Source organism: Mesoplodon densirostris, chromosome 20, assembly GCF_025265405.1.
Source record: "Mesoplodon densirostris isolate mMesDen1 chromosome 20, mMesDen1 primary haplotype, whole genome shotgun sequence".
Classification (NCBI taxonomy): Eukaryota; Metazoa; Chordata; class Mammalia; order Artiodactyla; family Ziphiidae; genus Mesoplodon; species Mesoplodon densirostris.
The window spans coordinates 22,945,920-22,963,237 of NC_082680.1; the positions used below are offsets into that span (position 1 = coordinate 22,945,920).

At 41.1% G+C, this 17,318-nt stretch overlaps 1 protein-coding gene across 1 annotated transcript; it reads left to right on the plus strand.

Moving 5' to 3' along the window:
* The first annotated feature begins 2,210 nt into the window (after positions 1–2,210).
* On the plus strand, positions 2,211–11,616 carry LEPROTL1 (leptin receptor overlapping transcript like 1). The gene is made up of 4 exons (XM_060085838.1): positions 2,211–2,327; positions 7,868–7,943; positions 10,285–10,471; positions 11,301–11,616. Exons 1-4 carry the CDS (start codon positions 2,312–2,314, stop codon positions 11,415–11,417), a joined length of 396 nt encoding a protein of 131 aa, XP_059941821.1. The 5' UTR covers positions 2,211–2,311; the 3' UTR covers positions 11,418–11,616.
* Positions 11,617–17,318: the final 5,702 nt, after the last annotated feature.

Sequence of the window (17,318 nt, forward strand, 5' to 3'; positions counted from 1 at the left end):
GGGATACAGCAATGAATAAAACAAAACTTAGGGGTTGGGACAGGCAAACAAAGCCAGGGCAACTGAAGCAAAGTAAGTTTGGGGAAGAGTGGAACAAGAGTAGGCATAACAGTGGTGGCTTGGAGTGGGACCAAGTGGGACTGGAATAAAGATAATAGAGAATTCTGGTCTCCACATGTTAGGTTTGAGGTGACTTTTAGGAATCCAGGTAGACATGTCAAACAGACACTTGGATATACAAGTCTGAATTTCGAAGCCAAGGTAAACTTGGTAGTTATGCTATCAAAAAGAAGACAGTATTTAATGCCACAGGAAGAGATACAATTCATAGGGAGAGAATTTAGATATAGCAAAGACGGAGGCCCAGGACCAAATTAAGAGAACACTAACATTTGAACCTTGAGCAGAAGTTCCTAGAAAGAGTCTGAAAAGAAATCTCTGGTGAGGTATAAGAAACAAACAGGAGAACAGTGGTATGGTAGTTGAGAGAAAGAATGGTCACCAGTGTCCACTGTTGTTGAAAGTTTGGATCAAAAAGTGACCTTTCGGGGCCTCCCTGGTGGCGCAGTGGTTGAGAGTCCGCCTGCCGATGCAGGGGATACGGGTTCATGCCCCGGTCTGGGAGGATCCCATATGCCGCGGAGCGGCTGGGCCCCTGAGCCATGGCCGCTGGGCCTGCGCATCCGGAGCCTGTGCTCCGCAACGGGAGAGGCCACAACAGTGAGAGGCCCGCGTACCGCAAAAAAAAAAAAAAAAAAAAAAAAAAAAAAGTGACCTTTGGGGGGCTTCCCTGGTGGCGCACTGGTTGAGAGTCCGCCTGCCGATGTAGGGGACACGGGTTCGTGCCCCGGTCCGGGAGGATCCCACGTGCCACGGAGCGGCTGGGCCTGTGAGCCATGGCCGCTGAGCCTGCGTGTCCGGAGCCTGTGCTCCGCAACGGGAGAGGCCACAACAGTGAGAGGCCCGCGTACCGCAAAAAAAAAAAAAAAAAAAAAAAGTGACCTTTGGATTTTGAAAGGTAGAGAATTACCTTAAAAAGAGAATTTCTGTTATTTGAGATCCCATCAGTTGCCACGTACAGTTCTAGACAGTGGTGAACAAACATAAAACGTTGTACAAATTTACACTCTAGTGGGAGAGACAGCCAACAAATAATATAGTTCAGATAAATAATAAGTACCTTCAACGAAGATGCAACACAGCCAAAAATAAATTAATTTAAAAAAAGAAATTAGGGGACTAGCACTTCCCTCAGCCACCAGGGCTTGTGCCCCCAAAGGCTTCCTAAATGTGATCTTCACCTCCCCCACCCCTGTAAACACTGTCCCTTCCCCATGATGGCTTTTCCCTTTTCTCTCCTAGTTACACACCTGTTCATCCTGCTGTTGTCCCTCCCTCGGGGAAATCTCACCTGACTAATCTAGATCAAAGACTGTCACAGGACTATCTATCCACTTTCTTTGCAGTTATCATTGTTGCAATGTTACGCTTTTTCGTGTCTGTCTCTCTCACTAAACAGCAAGTTCCTTGAGGACAGAAACCGTACCTAGTTTTGCTCACCTTAGTGCTCCCCACACATAATATCAGTAAATGTTCAATCAATTTGTAGGATTACTTAACTAAATGTATTTGTACCTCTGCTTACTTTTTTCCTAGCCCTGTTACTACAAAAAAAAAAAAAAAAAAAAAATTCTCACAGACTCCCAAGAGCTCGGATTTGTATTAAATCCACTTGTTACTGAGTCCCGCCGCTCCTCCCTCTGGAGGTAGGTCTCACCAGACCCTAGTTCTGCGTCGGAAAGCGAGAAGCCTGGTGCAGACCACCCAACTGGCCTTACTGCTCCTTTATTACAAGATAGGGAGGAGAAAGAAATGGGTGCGCTTTGAAGGACGCAAAAGGATCCCCCAAAGGCATCACACCAGGCCTCCCTAAGGACCGCGTCGACTCGCGCTCCCTTCCCGAAGGATGGGGAGGTTGCGGGATGCGCGTTGGGGTCTGCGGGATGGAGTTTCACGGACACTGCAGGGAACACGGGAGCTGGAGTCTCCACGGCCCGGGAACCGGGGCAGGGGCGGGAAGCTTCGCAGGGCGGCGATCCCACGGGAGCAGAGCCGGGGAGTAAGGGGTCAGCCCGAAGGCCCCCAGCCCGGCACGCCCCCGGCGCCCCAGCGCGAGCGCGAGCCGCCGGCGGAAGTGCTGCGTCGCGCACTTCCGGGTGTTGTCTGGCCGCCGCCGCGCGTCTCCGGTCTCACGGCTGCCGCCGCCGCCGCCGTCGCCTCGGGTCCCGGAGGCAGGAGCAACGTCACCGCCATGGCCGGCATCAAAGGTGGGCCTGGGGCGCTGGGCGGCCGGAAGGCTGCGCGGCCGCCCCCAGAGAGGGGGAGAGGGCCCACGCAGGCCTCGCACGCCGCCTCCCGGGGCCGGGCGCGCGCCGCGGGGCCACTGCGCTGGCGGCAGAGCCCTGACCCCCGACCCCCGGCCTGCGCCCTCGGAGCCGAGGTAGGCGCGGCGGCCTCGGGGAAAGGACGGCGGGGTCGGCGGCTTGTCCGCCAACCCCCACTTTCTGCTGAGCTCGGCAGCCTCGCTCCCACTCGTCGCGCCCCGTACGGAGAATGAAATGGCCCGCGGGGTGTTCGGAGTCCCGCAGCCGCTCGGGCCATCACACATGTTTTGCAGGAGTTTGCCTCCGAGAGCGAGGCGGGCAGAGGGTGGTTTTGAGGGGGTCGCTAGAGATGCCAGTTACGGAAAATCAGTGTCATTTCCCATTTAAAGCCACGAGTGCGGTCTTCGGGCGCTGAGCCCAACCGAGTCCCCCAGGAACGCCCTGGAAGGCCTTAGGGATGGTTCTTTCCCAAACCTCGGCGATTACATCCACGCTCAGGACCCGTACTCAGAGCTTTACGCTCCTAAAACGGATGCATTTTGATTTGCGGTGTTGGTCTGATAGGGTAGACCCTGTGAGCGACCCCAAAGGGTTCCTTCCCCCTGCCCTCTCCACAGTTGCACGTTGAGGCTTTTCCACATTTCAAAGTTTTTATTTAGTTGGTTTTTTTTTTTAAGGCAAAAGAGTTTTTCATTAAAACTCAATGGAAAAGTACTCGTTTATTAGTCAGTTTCCTTTAGAAATAAGGGATGTCGCATGCTTTCCAACTGTTTTGTAGTTTTGTTAGCGTGGTTAGAAGCAAATACCATTACCAACGTTTTCAACTTAATTCTTGACAATGAATTACATTGATTTCCTGACCTGAGGCTTTGTAGAAGGGGCAGGCAAGCAGGAAGTGAAGAACTTCAATAACAGTGTTTTTTCTGTGTTTTTTATTTGCTTTAAGGACAGCTTTTGCTGAGCTGCTTCCCCAGAGTCACATTTTTACTGTTTCTTATTTGTTTGTAACGTCTGAAGACATTTCATTTCCTATAGAAAACTTTGTCAGTTGACCAGCTGAGTTACTTTCCAGTCTCCTTTTGAACTCTAACAGACCTTTTAAAATCCCTGTGTGAAAGGCAGTTATGGTAGAATGCTGATTTTTTTAGAATGTTGCCAGTTTCTCAGTTCTTTGCCAGTTTCTCAGTTCTCCATTTCTTTACTGTCAATAAATGCAGGAGTCTCTCAAGAAAATAACTTTGTGATTGTAGACTTAGGTGAATATTAATCAGCAGAAAGTGTCTCAGATGGGATTGTACTTACACTTTCGGTTTCAGTAAGATTTTCTGATTGTTATGATTGTTTCAGGATGTTTTCTTCCTGTTGGCCTTTTTGTTAGGTGGGAGTGTTGCTATGATTTAATCCACAACTTACTTCTTAAGCCATTTGCCTATTACTTTGTTATATACTGGATTTTTCTGGTAACTCCCAGGTTAGGGAACTGGTCCCTTCTCCTACTGTAGTCTCTTCGTAATCACGAACTAGCACCCAGTCTTTTGAGAGTTTAGATAAATCGGGCTGTTCCATCCCCAGCCTGGAGGCTTTGGATGTAGAAGCCAGACTCATCTAAGTTTTGCCTTCTGGATGTCAAATCACTCAATTACAGCATAAAATTTTGCCTCATTGATGTGTCATCTAGGACAACCATTTATACACAAATGATGAGTTTTGTATATAAATCAGCCTAATTGCTGATCTCATGAGACTGGAGAAACTTTACAACTTTTGAGAACACTTTTGAGCAGTTTATTTAACCCCATTGGCATTTATCTTATCCATTGTGACTGGGAGGTGAGATGTCACATAAAATTATTTTTGATACCTGAATCTTATTTCAGTTCCTTGGGTTGTTTTTTTTTTTTTTTTTTAAGAAATCATCTTCATTAACTTTTTAAGAGTGTACTCAAAGACTTTAGACTCTTTTTTGAGGGTAAGAACATAAGTAGGGACTTCCCTGGTGGCACAGTGGTTAAGAATCTGCCTGCCAATGCACGGAACACGGGTTTGAGCCCTGGTCTGGGAAGATCCCACGTGCCGCGGAGCAGCTAAGCCCGTGCGCCACAACTACTGAGCCTGCGCTCTAGAGCCCGCGAGCCACAACTACTGAGCCCACGTGCCACAACTGCTGAAGCCCGCACACCTAGAGCCTGTGCTCCGCAACAAGAGAAGCCACCGCAATGAGAAGCCCGCGCACCGCAATGAAGAGTAGCCCCCACTCACCACAACTAGAGAAAGCTTGCGCAGCAACGAAGACCCAGCGCAGCAAAAAATAAATAAAAATTTTTTAAAAAAAGGAACATAAGTAATTTTTCTCTGTCATAGAACAGAGTTAACTTCAGCAACCAAGTCCTAAGGCTACTTATCTCTTGGCCAAGATTATCGCAAATCTGGTATGCTCTTTGAGATTTTTATGCCTGATTTAACCTTTTTTTTTTTTCAGTCTCTTCCCCCCAATCAGAGGGCAGTTCTTGCTTGTATGCAGCTCTCCTTCCTGTTTCTCATCTCTTTAAATACAGGAAGCAAAATAAGCTTACAAAATTTTGTCTTCACAGGATTCAGATAACAGTAATCCAGGAAAGAAAAGTTACTTTTCACTTAACTTTGTTCTGGGTACCTGAGTTGCCTATTGAAATATATATGTATAAGTGAGCATAGGTGATCCTTTAAAATAAAAAGGTTTTATTCCGCTGGAATTCACACACAGTTGTCACAAAAAATGAATAAATAACTTCTGAATAAGAGCCTAAGTGTCTGCTTATAAAGAATGTTAGCTTTAGTGTATGGGCTTTGTGGTATCTGTGTTATCTGTCTGTTTCCTTCAGGAGTCTAAGCTCTATGCTGCATAAATGGCTTTTGAATAAATAAGGTGTTGTTATAGTGATGAACTTAGCTGTTTGAAATATAACTATATTTCACAAAGCAGAGATGGTGTTTTACTTCTTCAGCATGTCTTGTAACAAGTATCTTTAGTGTTCAGAGAATTATTTGCATTTTAGATCTAGTCCAACCCTTATTTTATAGAAGAAAGAACTGATATTTAGATGACTTATTTAGTCAGCTAGTAAGTGGCTGGTAGGAGCTGGGACCCAGTGCCTCCTGACTCTCAGTTACGGCTCTTTCTGCTCTGCTGCATTGGGCTCTCTTCTCTTTTTTCATCTCCCTCTCTCTCTCTTTTCCCTTTGCTTCCTTTTGTTCATTCTACACGTTTATTATTGAGTGTTAAGAGCTGAGGCCTGAACATCAGCAACAGAAGAACTCTTTCCCTGCTCTTGTGGTGTGAACAGCTTACAAGGGAAGACAAAGACAAATCAGTATAACATTGCAGCTGTGATAAATGAGCACAGGGGAGGCATCCAGAGCAAAGAGGACCTCTGCACGTGCACGTCCCTCAGCCTGGAATGTTCCCCCCAGATAGCCACAAGATTGATTCACTTCTTCATTTCACATAGATCTCTGCTTAGATGTCTCCTCATCAGAGATGCCTTCCCAGCTGATGCATCTAGAATAGCACTCCCACCCCCTTACTTGATTTTTTTCATAACATTTGACATTTATTTGCTTACTTTTTTTAAAAATTGCTTTATTCTCCCACCAGAATGTAAGCATTAGAGCAAGAGCTTCGATTTCTTTACATTGCGCTGTCTCCAGTGTCAAGGACAGTGTGTGACACACAGTAGGCACTCAGTAGATATTTGTGGAATAAGTGAATAAATAAACATAATGGGAATCGGTCTAGTCAGGGGCTTTGCAAAAACTTCACTGAGGAAGAGATAACTGGGCTGTGACCTGAAGGAAAAGTAGGAGTTCACTTGGCAGAAAGAGGCAAGGACTGGGACAAGAATTCAAGCTCCGTGAGTGACATGGCCTTGCCTGTTCATTAACATGTCCCCAGCACCTGTTAGGTATTTGGTTTATGTAGACATTTCTTGAATGAAAAAGCGTCTGAGGTAGAAGGGATAGCATGTGCAAAGGCCCTGTGGGTGAGGGAGCCGGCTGATTTCCAGGAGAGGAAAGGGGGCTGGTACAGCTGCAGTGCCGAGACCAAGGGGTGCTAGCCTGGGGTGATGTGTGTCCGAGCAAGGAAGTGGGGTCAGCTTATGAGGACCTGTCTTGAACTGAACAAAACAAACGGTGAACTTGGTATTTTCCTCACTGCTTACATGGCATTCCCTTGTAAACGTGAAGTTCCTCTTTTGCTGCAGATTAAAGTGCAAATGTGTCTTTTTCTCTGTGCAACTGAAAATCTAATGGCATTAAGGACTAAGTAAATGTGTTCACGGTTGACATGACCTACATCACTGATCTGAATGAAAACTAAATCTGCCGGGCTCCCATGTCAGTGGGTGTCCTTGATTATGACCATCTTAATTCAGAGAAGTATATCAGTAGTTCTTAGCAGCATCTAACCCCTTGTGTTAATTTTGGTTTGTATATGTTGGATTTTGTCTTGGTAATTTGTAGACCTTCGACAGTTCTTTTGAATTTTAATGTTTCTGTTAAGGTTAGTGAACTGCATCATTTAAAAAAAAAGTAAGTTATTCTCTTAGCCACTGTAGTTGCAGAAATATAGGTTGTATAGAATTCAAAATAAATTGATCGTTTGTTTCTTTGCTTAATTCTAGGCCATTGATTAACTATGTATATTCAAGGAAGTTGTTTCTACTCACTTATCTATGTGAAAACACTTTATAAAACAGAATGCTTTGTATAAGTATGTGGTGTGATTCAGAAACTATATTTCAGCTATAGAATGAATCTATTGCTTGTGATAATGTCTTAAAACAGTGATACCACCGAAGGATTGTACCTGTTATCCTGCAGATTTTCTAATGTGTAGGAAATTAGGGAAAGAAACCCAGCTATTGTTTTGCAAACGATTTAAATACCTGTAGCAGAATTAATTAACTGAGATTACTGACTACAGATACCCACGGACACTTTTCACCTATGCCTGTTGGGGGTGTGTGTGCAGGAAGTAGGAACTGCTCAGGAGAGGGAGGGTTTCCCATAGATGAGGCTTCTGAAGTCCAGTAAAGTTGACTGCGGAGTTTCTCCACATACCACTTTTCAAAACTGTAATGATCTGAGGAGTGAGTATCATACTAATGCCTGGAGGAGCATTGATCTCGCAGACTGGGATGCTCATTTGACATGGAACCAGTAATTTGGGAATGTGATGATGTGCTGGCGATAGGTCAGGGATTTGAATATCAGTATCACTGTATTTTGCTTTGAAGATGCCACAAAAGACTTATTCTGAAACCAGATAACTTCAGCTTTTGAAGATGATTCACTAATACGTTTGCTTTTTTGGTGTGTTTTGTTTGCTTTTTGCCTCTGGGATCACAGGTAATGTTCAGACTGCTAATAGTAATATTAATAAAAATAGTGTTAATTTAATTTAATAACTATTTCTATTTGTCTTTTTATTTTTTACTTTGCAGCTTTGATTAGTTTGTCCTTTGGAGGAGCAATTGGGCTGATGTTTTTGATGCTTGGATGTGCCCTTCCAATATACAAGTATGTAAAATTTTTGTCTTTTTGAGTGTTTAAGTGTAAAATTTTTCTACTTTTAAAATTAAAAAAAAATATTTTTTTTACTATAATAGAAGTAATCCTGAGAAATGGTCATTTACCAAGGACAAACTTTAAGTCTTCACTTAAAATGTGTTTGAAAAGATTTTAGGACAGCAGCGTGCAAAAAAGACTTTGGCTGTCCTTGACTACTGCTAAGTCTTTAATGGCAGGATAGCAACACAGTAGCCCAGTACTACTGCTTAATGTTGAGAACCAATTGATTAAATTAAATACAAGAAAATGTAAAATGTCTTGAGCAAAAACAAACAAACAAAAACCTGTAAGCAGAGTCAAGAGCAACTGACAAAAAAAAGTCATGTAAATGACTTTTGACAATTACTTTGCTTAGGACAGAGAGAATTTTTTTTAATTAATAGGATAAATTAGTAAGAAAAATACAGGGCTTCCCTGGTGGTGCAGTGGTTAAGAATCCGCCTGCCAATGCCAGGGACACACATTCGAGCCCTGGTCCGGGAAGATCCCACATGCCGCGGGGCAGCTAAGGCCATGCACCACAACTACTGAGCCTGCGCTCTACAGCCTGCGAGCCACAACTGCTGAACCTGCGAGCCACAACTACTGAAGCCTGCACACCTAGAGCCCGTGCTGCACAACAAGAGAAGGCATCGCAGTGAGAAGCCTGCGCACCTCAATGAAGAGTAGCCCCCGCTCACCATAACTACAGAAAGCCCGCGCACAGCAACGAAGACCCAACACAGCCAAAAATAAATAAACAAAATAAATAAATTTTTTTAAATCAAAAAGAAAGAATACAGGCAATGCAATAGAAAAATGAACTACAAATATGAAAAAAGAACTGCAGATTGCTACTAAGAACATGAAAATATACTCAACCTCACTCAAAATTAAATGAAATCCATTGACAAAGATAAAAGATATGGCAAACAAGCATTGTCATGTACTCTGGGTGGAAGTTTAAATAGTGCAAGTCCTCTGGGAGGCCAGCTTGCCTGTAGCTCTCAAAATGTATATATTCTTTGAACTAGCCTTTCCACTTCTTAGAATTACTCATAGAAATCCACTTACAGATGTTTGCAAAGATATGTGTAGTCAGGGGAGAGTATGGATGTTAATGGCAACCTTGTTTATAATAACAACAACAACAAAAAAAACTGGAAGCATCCTAAAGGTCTGTCAAAAGAAAAATGATAAATTATAGTACATCCACCAATGAAAATACTAGGCAGTCTTAAAAAGAATAAGAGCTGGATTGCTAACATGTAAAATAAGATATATTGTTAAATTTAAAAGTGCAGTGATTCATTCATATCTTTAAAGTTTATCTATATGGGAATATGGAAGGACCCAGATGAGTAGGAGTGGGGAAGACACAGACAACCTTGGTTTTTCACTTTTTGTGCTTTTATATTTTTTGCACATTTTTTTCCTTAAACTTATGTCCATCTGTAATTTTTTTTCTCGAAATATTTAGGAAAAGATCTTTTAGGAAAAACATATAGATAAATCTTTGCTTATCATGAGTGTCTGAGTACAAGCAAATCTCCATTATGATGCATGTTTTATTTTATGGCAGTTTTAAAAGCCGTCTATTTCTTTTTAACTTTTTATCTTGAAATGATGATAGGCTCTCAAGAAGTTGCAAAAGTAGTACAGAGAAGTCCCTTATACCCTTCACACATCTTCTCCCTGTGTTAATATCTTACACAACTGTTTTATATGATCACAAACAGTAAATGACATTGGCACAATATGATAGCTAGACTGTAGACAAAAGTCATCTACTTTTATTGTGATAAAGTTGATATTCTGACTGAAAGTCTTCAATATTACTGTCAGTTCATTTTCTGTATTTTGATTTCAGTATTTTGGGAGTTCCTAGTGACCTATGGAAAGTTTGGGAGTGTTCCAGCTTCATGCTAAGGCAGAATGTTAGAAGTCAAGGGCATGAATCTTGAATTTTAAAAATTACTGTTAATAATTCCATTTTTCAATAATCCCTTTTTATTTATAACCTAAAATGAAAAACAATATTTTTAATTTTGGGCTTTGATTCCAACTGTTAAAATTCATAAAGCATTTTCTTTTAATTTGAGAAATATTTAATCATTGTATCATAACTTTAGGAATACTGTGACTCTAAATGTCTCTCTTTTCAGTGTTCAGGTTATCGCTTATTTTTAAACTGTGTTATATTTTGTACCTTGCAATATGCTTCGGTCCTTATTTTTAAAAAGAGTGGATTTTGTGTGAGGAAAATGACAAAGATAGCAAAAACTACATTAACTTGTTTTTCTTTTTCTAGCCAATACTGGCCTCTCTTTGTTCTGTTTTTTTACATCCTTTCACCTATTCCATACTGCATAGCAAGAAGATTAGTGGATGATACGGATGCTATGAGTAACGCCTGTAAGGAACTGGCCATATTTCTTACGACAGGCATTGTGGTCTCAGCTTTTGGACTCCCTATTGTATTTGCCAGAGCACACCTGGTAAGTGAAAGCATTCTTCTAATGGTTTTACATTAGATTGTGTTAAGTTTTTCTCAGGAAAAACGTTTTTGTTAAATGACTTAAAAAAGAGACGAGAGACATAGGAGCCTAGAGGATAAGAGATAAAAATCTTACTTTTGTGGTTGTTAACTGGTGGAAATACCGGAGAGCATTGGCAGCGACAGTTGGCTTGCCAGTACTTCACTGTCAGAATTGGGCACATGGACTCGGCCAGTGCTGAACAACCACAGGCCTGCCCTGTATAGCTTAAACATGGAAGACCCGAGGAGATCCGTGTTCTCTGCAGGTGGGAAAGTACCAAAGAGTAGAAGAGGCCTCCCAGACTCACCAGTCAGATTCGCTCCTCCATCTCTGGGCGGGTGGAGATGACAGAGAAGACGGGCTGGCCACCCTTCCACATGGAGAGGGCGATGACTCCCCACCTCTTGAAAAGAATGTGCACGAGTGTGTTTGCATCTCTGATACTTTAAATCTAATCTGCTCTCTAGATAAAATTTTTAGGTTCACTGATGAAGTGTTGGGAGCAAACTTCTCTGTAAACAGAAAATTACAGAATTCTGTGCTACCTCCTCATAGCCTGGAAGCTAGGCTTGCTTTTGAATAATTATCACCTTCCATGACTTTCTGTCTCTTTAAAGGAACCAGCAATACATAAGAACAGCATTACATGTTCAGCAGCGTCAAAGTTATTATTACAAGTTGTATTTGTTTTGGATCGTGATTGGCTACAACTAGAGCCTAGATTCACTTTTCGTTTCCTTGTTGTTTTTCATGTCTGTTAACTGAGCGTTTCTGTCTTCTTCTGTAGATCGAGTGGGGAGCTTGTGCACTTGTCCTCACCGGAAACACGGTCATCTTTGCAACTATCCTGGGCTTTTTCTTGGTCTTTGGCAGCAATGATGACTTCAGCTGGCAGCAGTGGTGAAAGGGATTACTGAACTCTTGTCAGATGGACTTCTTGTCATTTCTCAGCCGTCCGTGCACACAGGAGGTGGGGCAGTGATGCTGAGCAGTGGAGCAAGCCTCTTGGGGGTGTTCTAGGTGCTCCTTCTCACTTGTATTGTAAGCATACTATTTTCACAGAGACTTGCTGAAGGATTAAAAGGATTTTCTCTTTTGGAAAAGCTTGACTGATTTCACACTTATCTCTAGTATGCTTTTTGTGGTGTCCTGCTGAATTTAAATATTTATGTGTTTTCCCTGTTCAGTTTTTTTTTTTTAACCAGTATGCAATGTTAAATATTTTTTAAATCTAATAACCATTTGCATTGGTTAGGAACTAGAGTTCTGCTGGCTATTACTGGGCTAAAGTACTTTTTTTTCCTTAAGATTATTTAACCTCCATTACTACACAAAGTTATAAAGATAAGTTTTTCAATCAGTCAGGATGACATCACTCCCAATTTTATGCAAACATGCAGACTATTAGCATACCTTATAGACAATATACTCAGTGCAAATATAGCTACATTTGTACCTCAGAGGGGCCAAGTATTAATGCCACGCCCTCCATAAGGGTTGCTGGTTTTGCTGGAAAGCAGGTGTTTTGTGAACGGAAAATTATTTTATGGAATTGCTACAAAGGAGTGCTTTTATTCTCAATTGTTAGAAGAACTTATTGTTAAAGGTAAGAGTGTAAAAACAGATTTTTGAGATACGGTTTTTATTTATGTTACAATTAGAGTGAGTTGCATTGTGGGAAGAAACGATGTTGAAATTCCATTTTTTTGAATCCTGTTTCTATTTATAAGTGGAATTTTAAATCTTCTTTCAGTCTTTCATGTTTTACATGGGTAAAGAGACACACACGGAACTACTGCTGATACGGGAAAGTGTATGTTTGCATCCTACAGACTAGAAAACCTTTTCCTGCCTCCTCCTTGTAACTTATTTCGTACATTGTATATATTAAGTAAAATAACTTTTCCAACATGGTTTAATAACACGTTAAATTAGAGGTTTTAACACACCTGGAGAGTGATTGCTCCACCATACATTCAGAGTGCCCCAGCCCCGCAAGGCCTTGACGTGATTAACAAGTGACTTGTTAGTTATGCCTATAATTCATGTATTAACAACTCACGATTTAGACCACGGTAATTGTAGTTCTTATCCCCTAAGGTTATATCATATGTAATTTTAAAATATTTAAGGCAAGTTTCCTGTATACCCCTCAACTGTTTTGATTTTTATTTCACCGTCATAGATTTGCTGTTTCCTTTTATAAACGGTCTTGATTGTGTGAATTAATGCAAAGTAGCCAAATCCAGCTGTATAGCAGCTTCAGACACAAAGCTGACCAAAAAATTCCCAGTAACCAGGCATGATCAAATTGTAGTGGGCGTTCCATCTCACAATTATCAGTACTTTTTTTCAGGAGCTCGTTTTGAAAATGTTCAAGTTGGTCTGACAGTATTTTGTTAAGGACATTTGTTTATATGTTTATTCAGTATACTTACATAAAATCTGTTCTGCCTTCAGGCGAAATGGAGTAATCATGACAACTGTCTTGTGCTATAAAGTTGATTTCTCCAAAAAATGGGAACAAATTGTGGGTTTGTTCAGCTTTTTACTAAAAATGCCTCAAAGCCGCGGGCTTTATCGCCCAACTCAAGTTGTTACTTTGAGCCGTGAGATGGGAAGCAGAATAAATATGCGTGCGTGTGGCTGTCGCATTTACACACAGGCTGAAAGCAGCTTGCAGTGTTAGGATGTGGTAGGCGTAAAGACCAGAGGGGCAGCCACAGGTGGACTAGGCAGCTGGTGGTACAGTTGGGAACTCAGTGCCTGTGATCTACTCAATTTTTTTTCTTTTCTTTTTTTTTTGCCAAAAAAACATTCTCTGGTCTTCCCCCATCCATTTTCTGTTCTAGAATGTCAGTGCAGTGCACTGCCACTGTTTCATTTACTTGGCCATAGACTCTTTTTCTGAGAGCTGCGTATTCTGTATACTAATCGCACTGGCAGCATTGTGTCTTTGACCTTGCGCTATAGCTTGACATAGTGCTGTCTCTGATTTCTAGGCTAGTTACTTGAGGTCTGAATTTTCCATAGAATGTGCACTGATCCTGCATTGCCATTCTTCTATGGAAAGAGAACTTTTGATGATGAAACAATAAAGATTTTAAATATCTATTTTAGTTTGTGGGTGTTTTTGAAATGAAAATATACAACACACTTCAGTTGCTGAGGTGCATTATCCATATTAACAATGTGATATAAAGCAAGGATGACGTTAGTTACAAGGTTAGTCTTGCAGAAGTTACACTTCCAAAATAAAAGTGAAAACATAGTAGTAAATACTACACTGAAGCTGTATGATTTTGAGCTGTAGTAAAAGGATTCATAATCTGGGGGAGTAGAATTTTTACTGACCTTGTAGAAAAATAGCCATAGAAGGTTTTGTTGACATAAAAAGACTACTGAGCGTCAAAAGTCAAGGTTGTACTTGTTCTTAAACTTTCAGAACTTTTTTTTTATGACTGCACATTTTATTATATATTTATTATTATTCATCATTAGAGCATTTTGCTTTTTGCAGACATTTCAAACAGTTAAAGGTAAAAAAAATTCATCTGTGTGGTACAATGTGAACAGAGAAAAGTACTGTTCTCTTATCAAACATGAATCTTGTCCCAAGTTGCCCTAATTATAATCTCATTGTATACTTTAAAAAAAATTCAAATCATAGGTTCTTAGTGTCTGCTTTAATATGATTTTGGGGGCATTGTGAAAATAATCCAGACTTTTAAGGTAAACTCTAGAATGTTTATATTGAATGTGACTAGTTTTATAAGTTTCAGGTAACTTTAAATCACATCAAATTTAACAAGCAGCCATGCAACATTACTATTAAGTGGTATGTACATTTTAGATCTCAGGAGGCTTTTTGATGCATAAATTGGTGGGAATTTCAAATTCATATTTCTTCTGTATAAGCCTGTATTATCTTTTTGTCAGAAAAGATTAGGGAGCCCTTGTTTTATTGCAGGACTCCTAATTTTCATGCAGTCCCAGGGAAGAGAACATATCCTGTAAAATAAATATTCCAGACAACTAAAGCTTAACTCAAAAAGAACTAAGTTTGTTTTAACTATTTTGACCTAAGTATTAAATGGATCATATACTTTTATACTTTCTTAGAATATATTAAAACATTTTGATTTTTCCTTGGTAATTTAGGGTTATCATAAATTATTTTTCCCCTATTTTTTATTTTTATATTGATAGTTAATGTACAATATCATATAAGTTTCAGGCGTACAGTATAGTGATTCACAATTTTTAAAGGTTATACATTTATAGTTATTATAAAATATCGGCTATACTTCCTGTTTGTACAGTATATCCTTGTAGCTTTTTTTTAACTTTTTATTTTATATTGGAGTATACTTGATTAACAATGTTGTGATAGTTTTAGGTGTGCAGCAAAGTGATTTTAGTTATACATATACATGTATCTATTCTTTTTCAAGTTCTTTTCCCATTTAGGTTGTTATATAATATTGAGCAGAATTCCCTGTGCTATTTTCCCCTATTTTAAATGGCCCCTGACCTGTATTTTTCTACAATTGTGTCTTTGCCAGCTTTTCTTACAACTGAGTGTTCTAACACTCCTTAACTTCTTTTATTTCTAATTTTCTAGTCAGTAATATGTTAGTAAGAATGGAGTGTGGTCAGGGGAAAAAAGTGAGGTAACCAAGCTGACTGAATCAAGTATATAACATTTCTGTACACAATACAACATCACTGGAGTTAACTAAGGTGTCTCCCACCTCTTACACAAATGAAAGGCTTTGTGATGGAAATGGCTCTTTAAAAAACTGTCATTGTTAACTGTATACAGATAAGGGGGGTGGGAGGAGCACCAGATAGGGAGATGGCACAGTGCTGAGCAGAAGCGTTAGAGTTCAGTTTTCCACGCTTTCATGTAGGAGTTATTCCGAGCTTAAGGTCCTCACAGACCTTTGTCTGACTTCTGAGGTCTTACATCTCTCTTCACCGTCTGTTTTTGGTTGCAGGAAGTCTAGAGATAGAGACAGTTTTGCTGTTTATTTTCATAGGAAACTTCGTACTGTATATTTTGCTTCCAATCTCTTGAAGATAATTTGAATTCATCCCTGGGTTTAGGACTATAGGACTATATGCTGTAGTCACAGCAATTCAAATATTAACTCTTAATCTTGTAAATTCCAGCTGGAAGGAATAAAACAGAGAAAGTCAAAAAATGTTTCCACAGCTGAGAAATTAAAACCATAAAACATTCCTTTTTCAATTATAGTTCTGTTTTCTTTTGTGTATTTAGAGGCAGCACTAAAAGGGGAAGTCAGGAATCTTTTGTTTCAGGAGCCAGGAGAACGGCTAATACTATGAAGGAGAAACTTTGTTGCAGTTTACACCATAGGAACCATCAAGTAGAATAAAATATTATAGAACAAACGTGAGTATTTCCGTATGTTTTAATAAGAGCATGAAGAGCATTACTACTTTATAATTTAGTTATCCTGATGTATAGTTTGGCGTTTCATATCAGAAATGTCTTTTTCTCTTATCAGATCAGTTATTGTTTAATATTGTGTAAATATAGTATGAAATAAGTGTCAGTGAACTTGTGTAGATTTGTGAACCTCTCCAAAATAGGACAGATGTTTTCCTGAAAGCTAGGTGTACTTAACATAGAACATTTGAAAATTGTTTCTAAAAGTGTTCACAGTTGAACAATTTCTTAGGATAGGACTAAGATAGATGGATTTTTATTTATTTTCGTCATGCTCCAAAACATAGGTGAGAGTCAGCTCTAAAACCTAGTTATGAGTATAGTAGTGAAGAAGAGGGTGTTAGTCTCCTAAGGGTTAAGAAAAGCTGGGTTTGGGAATTCCCCGGCGGTCCAGTGGTTAGGACTCCACAGTTTCACTGCCGAGGGCCCAGGTTCAAGTTCAGTCCCTGGTCGGGGAGCTAAGACCCCACAGCCACATGGCACAGCCAAAAGAAAAGAAAAGCTGGGTTTGAGCCATACTCCGTACCTAGAAAAGTCCTTTGTTCCCAGCGGCAGTTATACACTTCAGGACCGATTCTAGGTACTGTTGGGGAACAGAAAAAGATGGGGACACATGGTCCGTCTCTGAGCTGTCAGTCTAGTGAGCTAAGATGAGACACAAGAACGGACCAAAGGAAGCTGATTCCTATACATGCCAAAGGAGAAGTTTGGGGGTTCACAGGAGGAAACGATTTGGGAAGCAAAAGTGAGGTGGAGGGAGTTTCCCGCTCTGCTCTGGCCGGTCTTCTGCTGGCAGGCAGGGTCATGGACACGAGGGCGTGTCCAGAGCAACGTCCTGGTGGCGGTTCTTCAGCTCCCTGGGGCTCGGGAGGTGCTGAGCGCAGCAGCAGTGGTCGTGGGAGCTTCTTGATTCTGACACCCTCATCTCTGGGTCCCAGATACAATGGAGGTGGGAGAGGTGGTGAGACGTAGTGTATATTTCAAAGGAACTGATCAAGGCTTCCTTGGTGGCGCAGTGGTTGGGAGTCCGCCTGCCAATGCAGGGGACATAGGTTCGACCCCTGTTCCGGTAAGATCCCACATGCCGCGGAGTGATTAGGCCCGTGCGCCACAACTACTGAGCCTGTGCTCTAGAACCCACGAGCCACAACTGCTGAAGCCTGCATGCCTGGAGCCCGTGCTCTGCAACAGGAGAAGCCACTGCGATGGGAGGCCCGTGCACGGCAGTGAAGAGTAGCCCCCGCTGCAACTGGAGAAAGCCCGCATGCAGCAGCGAAGACCCAACTCAGCCAACTAATTAATTAATTTAAAAAAATTTTAAAGGAACTG

What these genes read in the sequence shown, in the direction of transcription:
- LEPROTL1 (XM_060085838.1), top strand. An exon ending in TGTGCCCTTCCAATATACAA is followed by an intron (nt 7,944 to 10,284) that starts GTATGTAAAATT and finishes TTCTTTTTCTAG; the next exon opens with CCAATACTGGCCTCTCTTTG. An exon ending in TATTTGCCAGAGCACACCTG is followed by an intron (nt 10,472 to 11,300) that starts GTAAGTGAAAGC and finishes CTTCTTCTGTAG; the next exon opens with ATCGAGTGGGGAGCTTGTGC.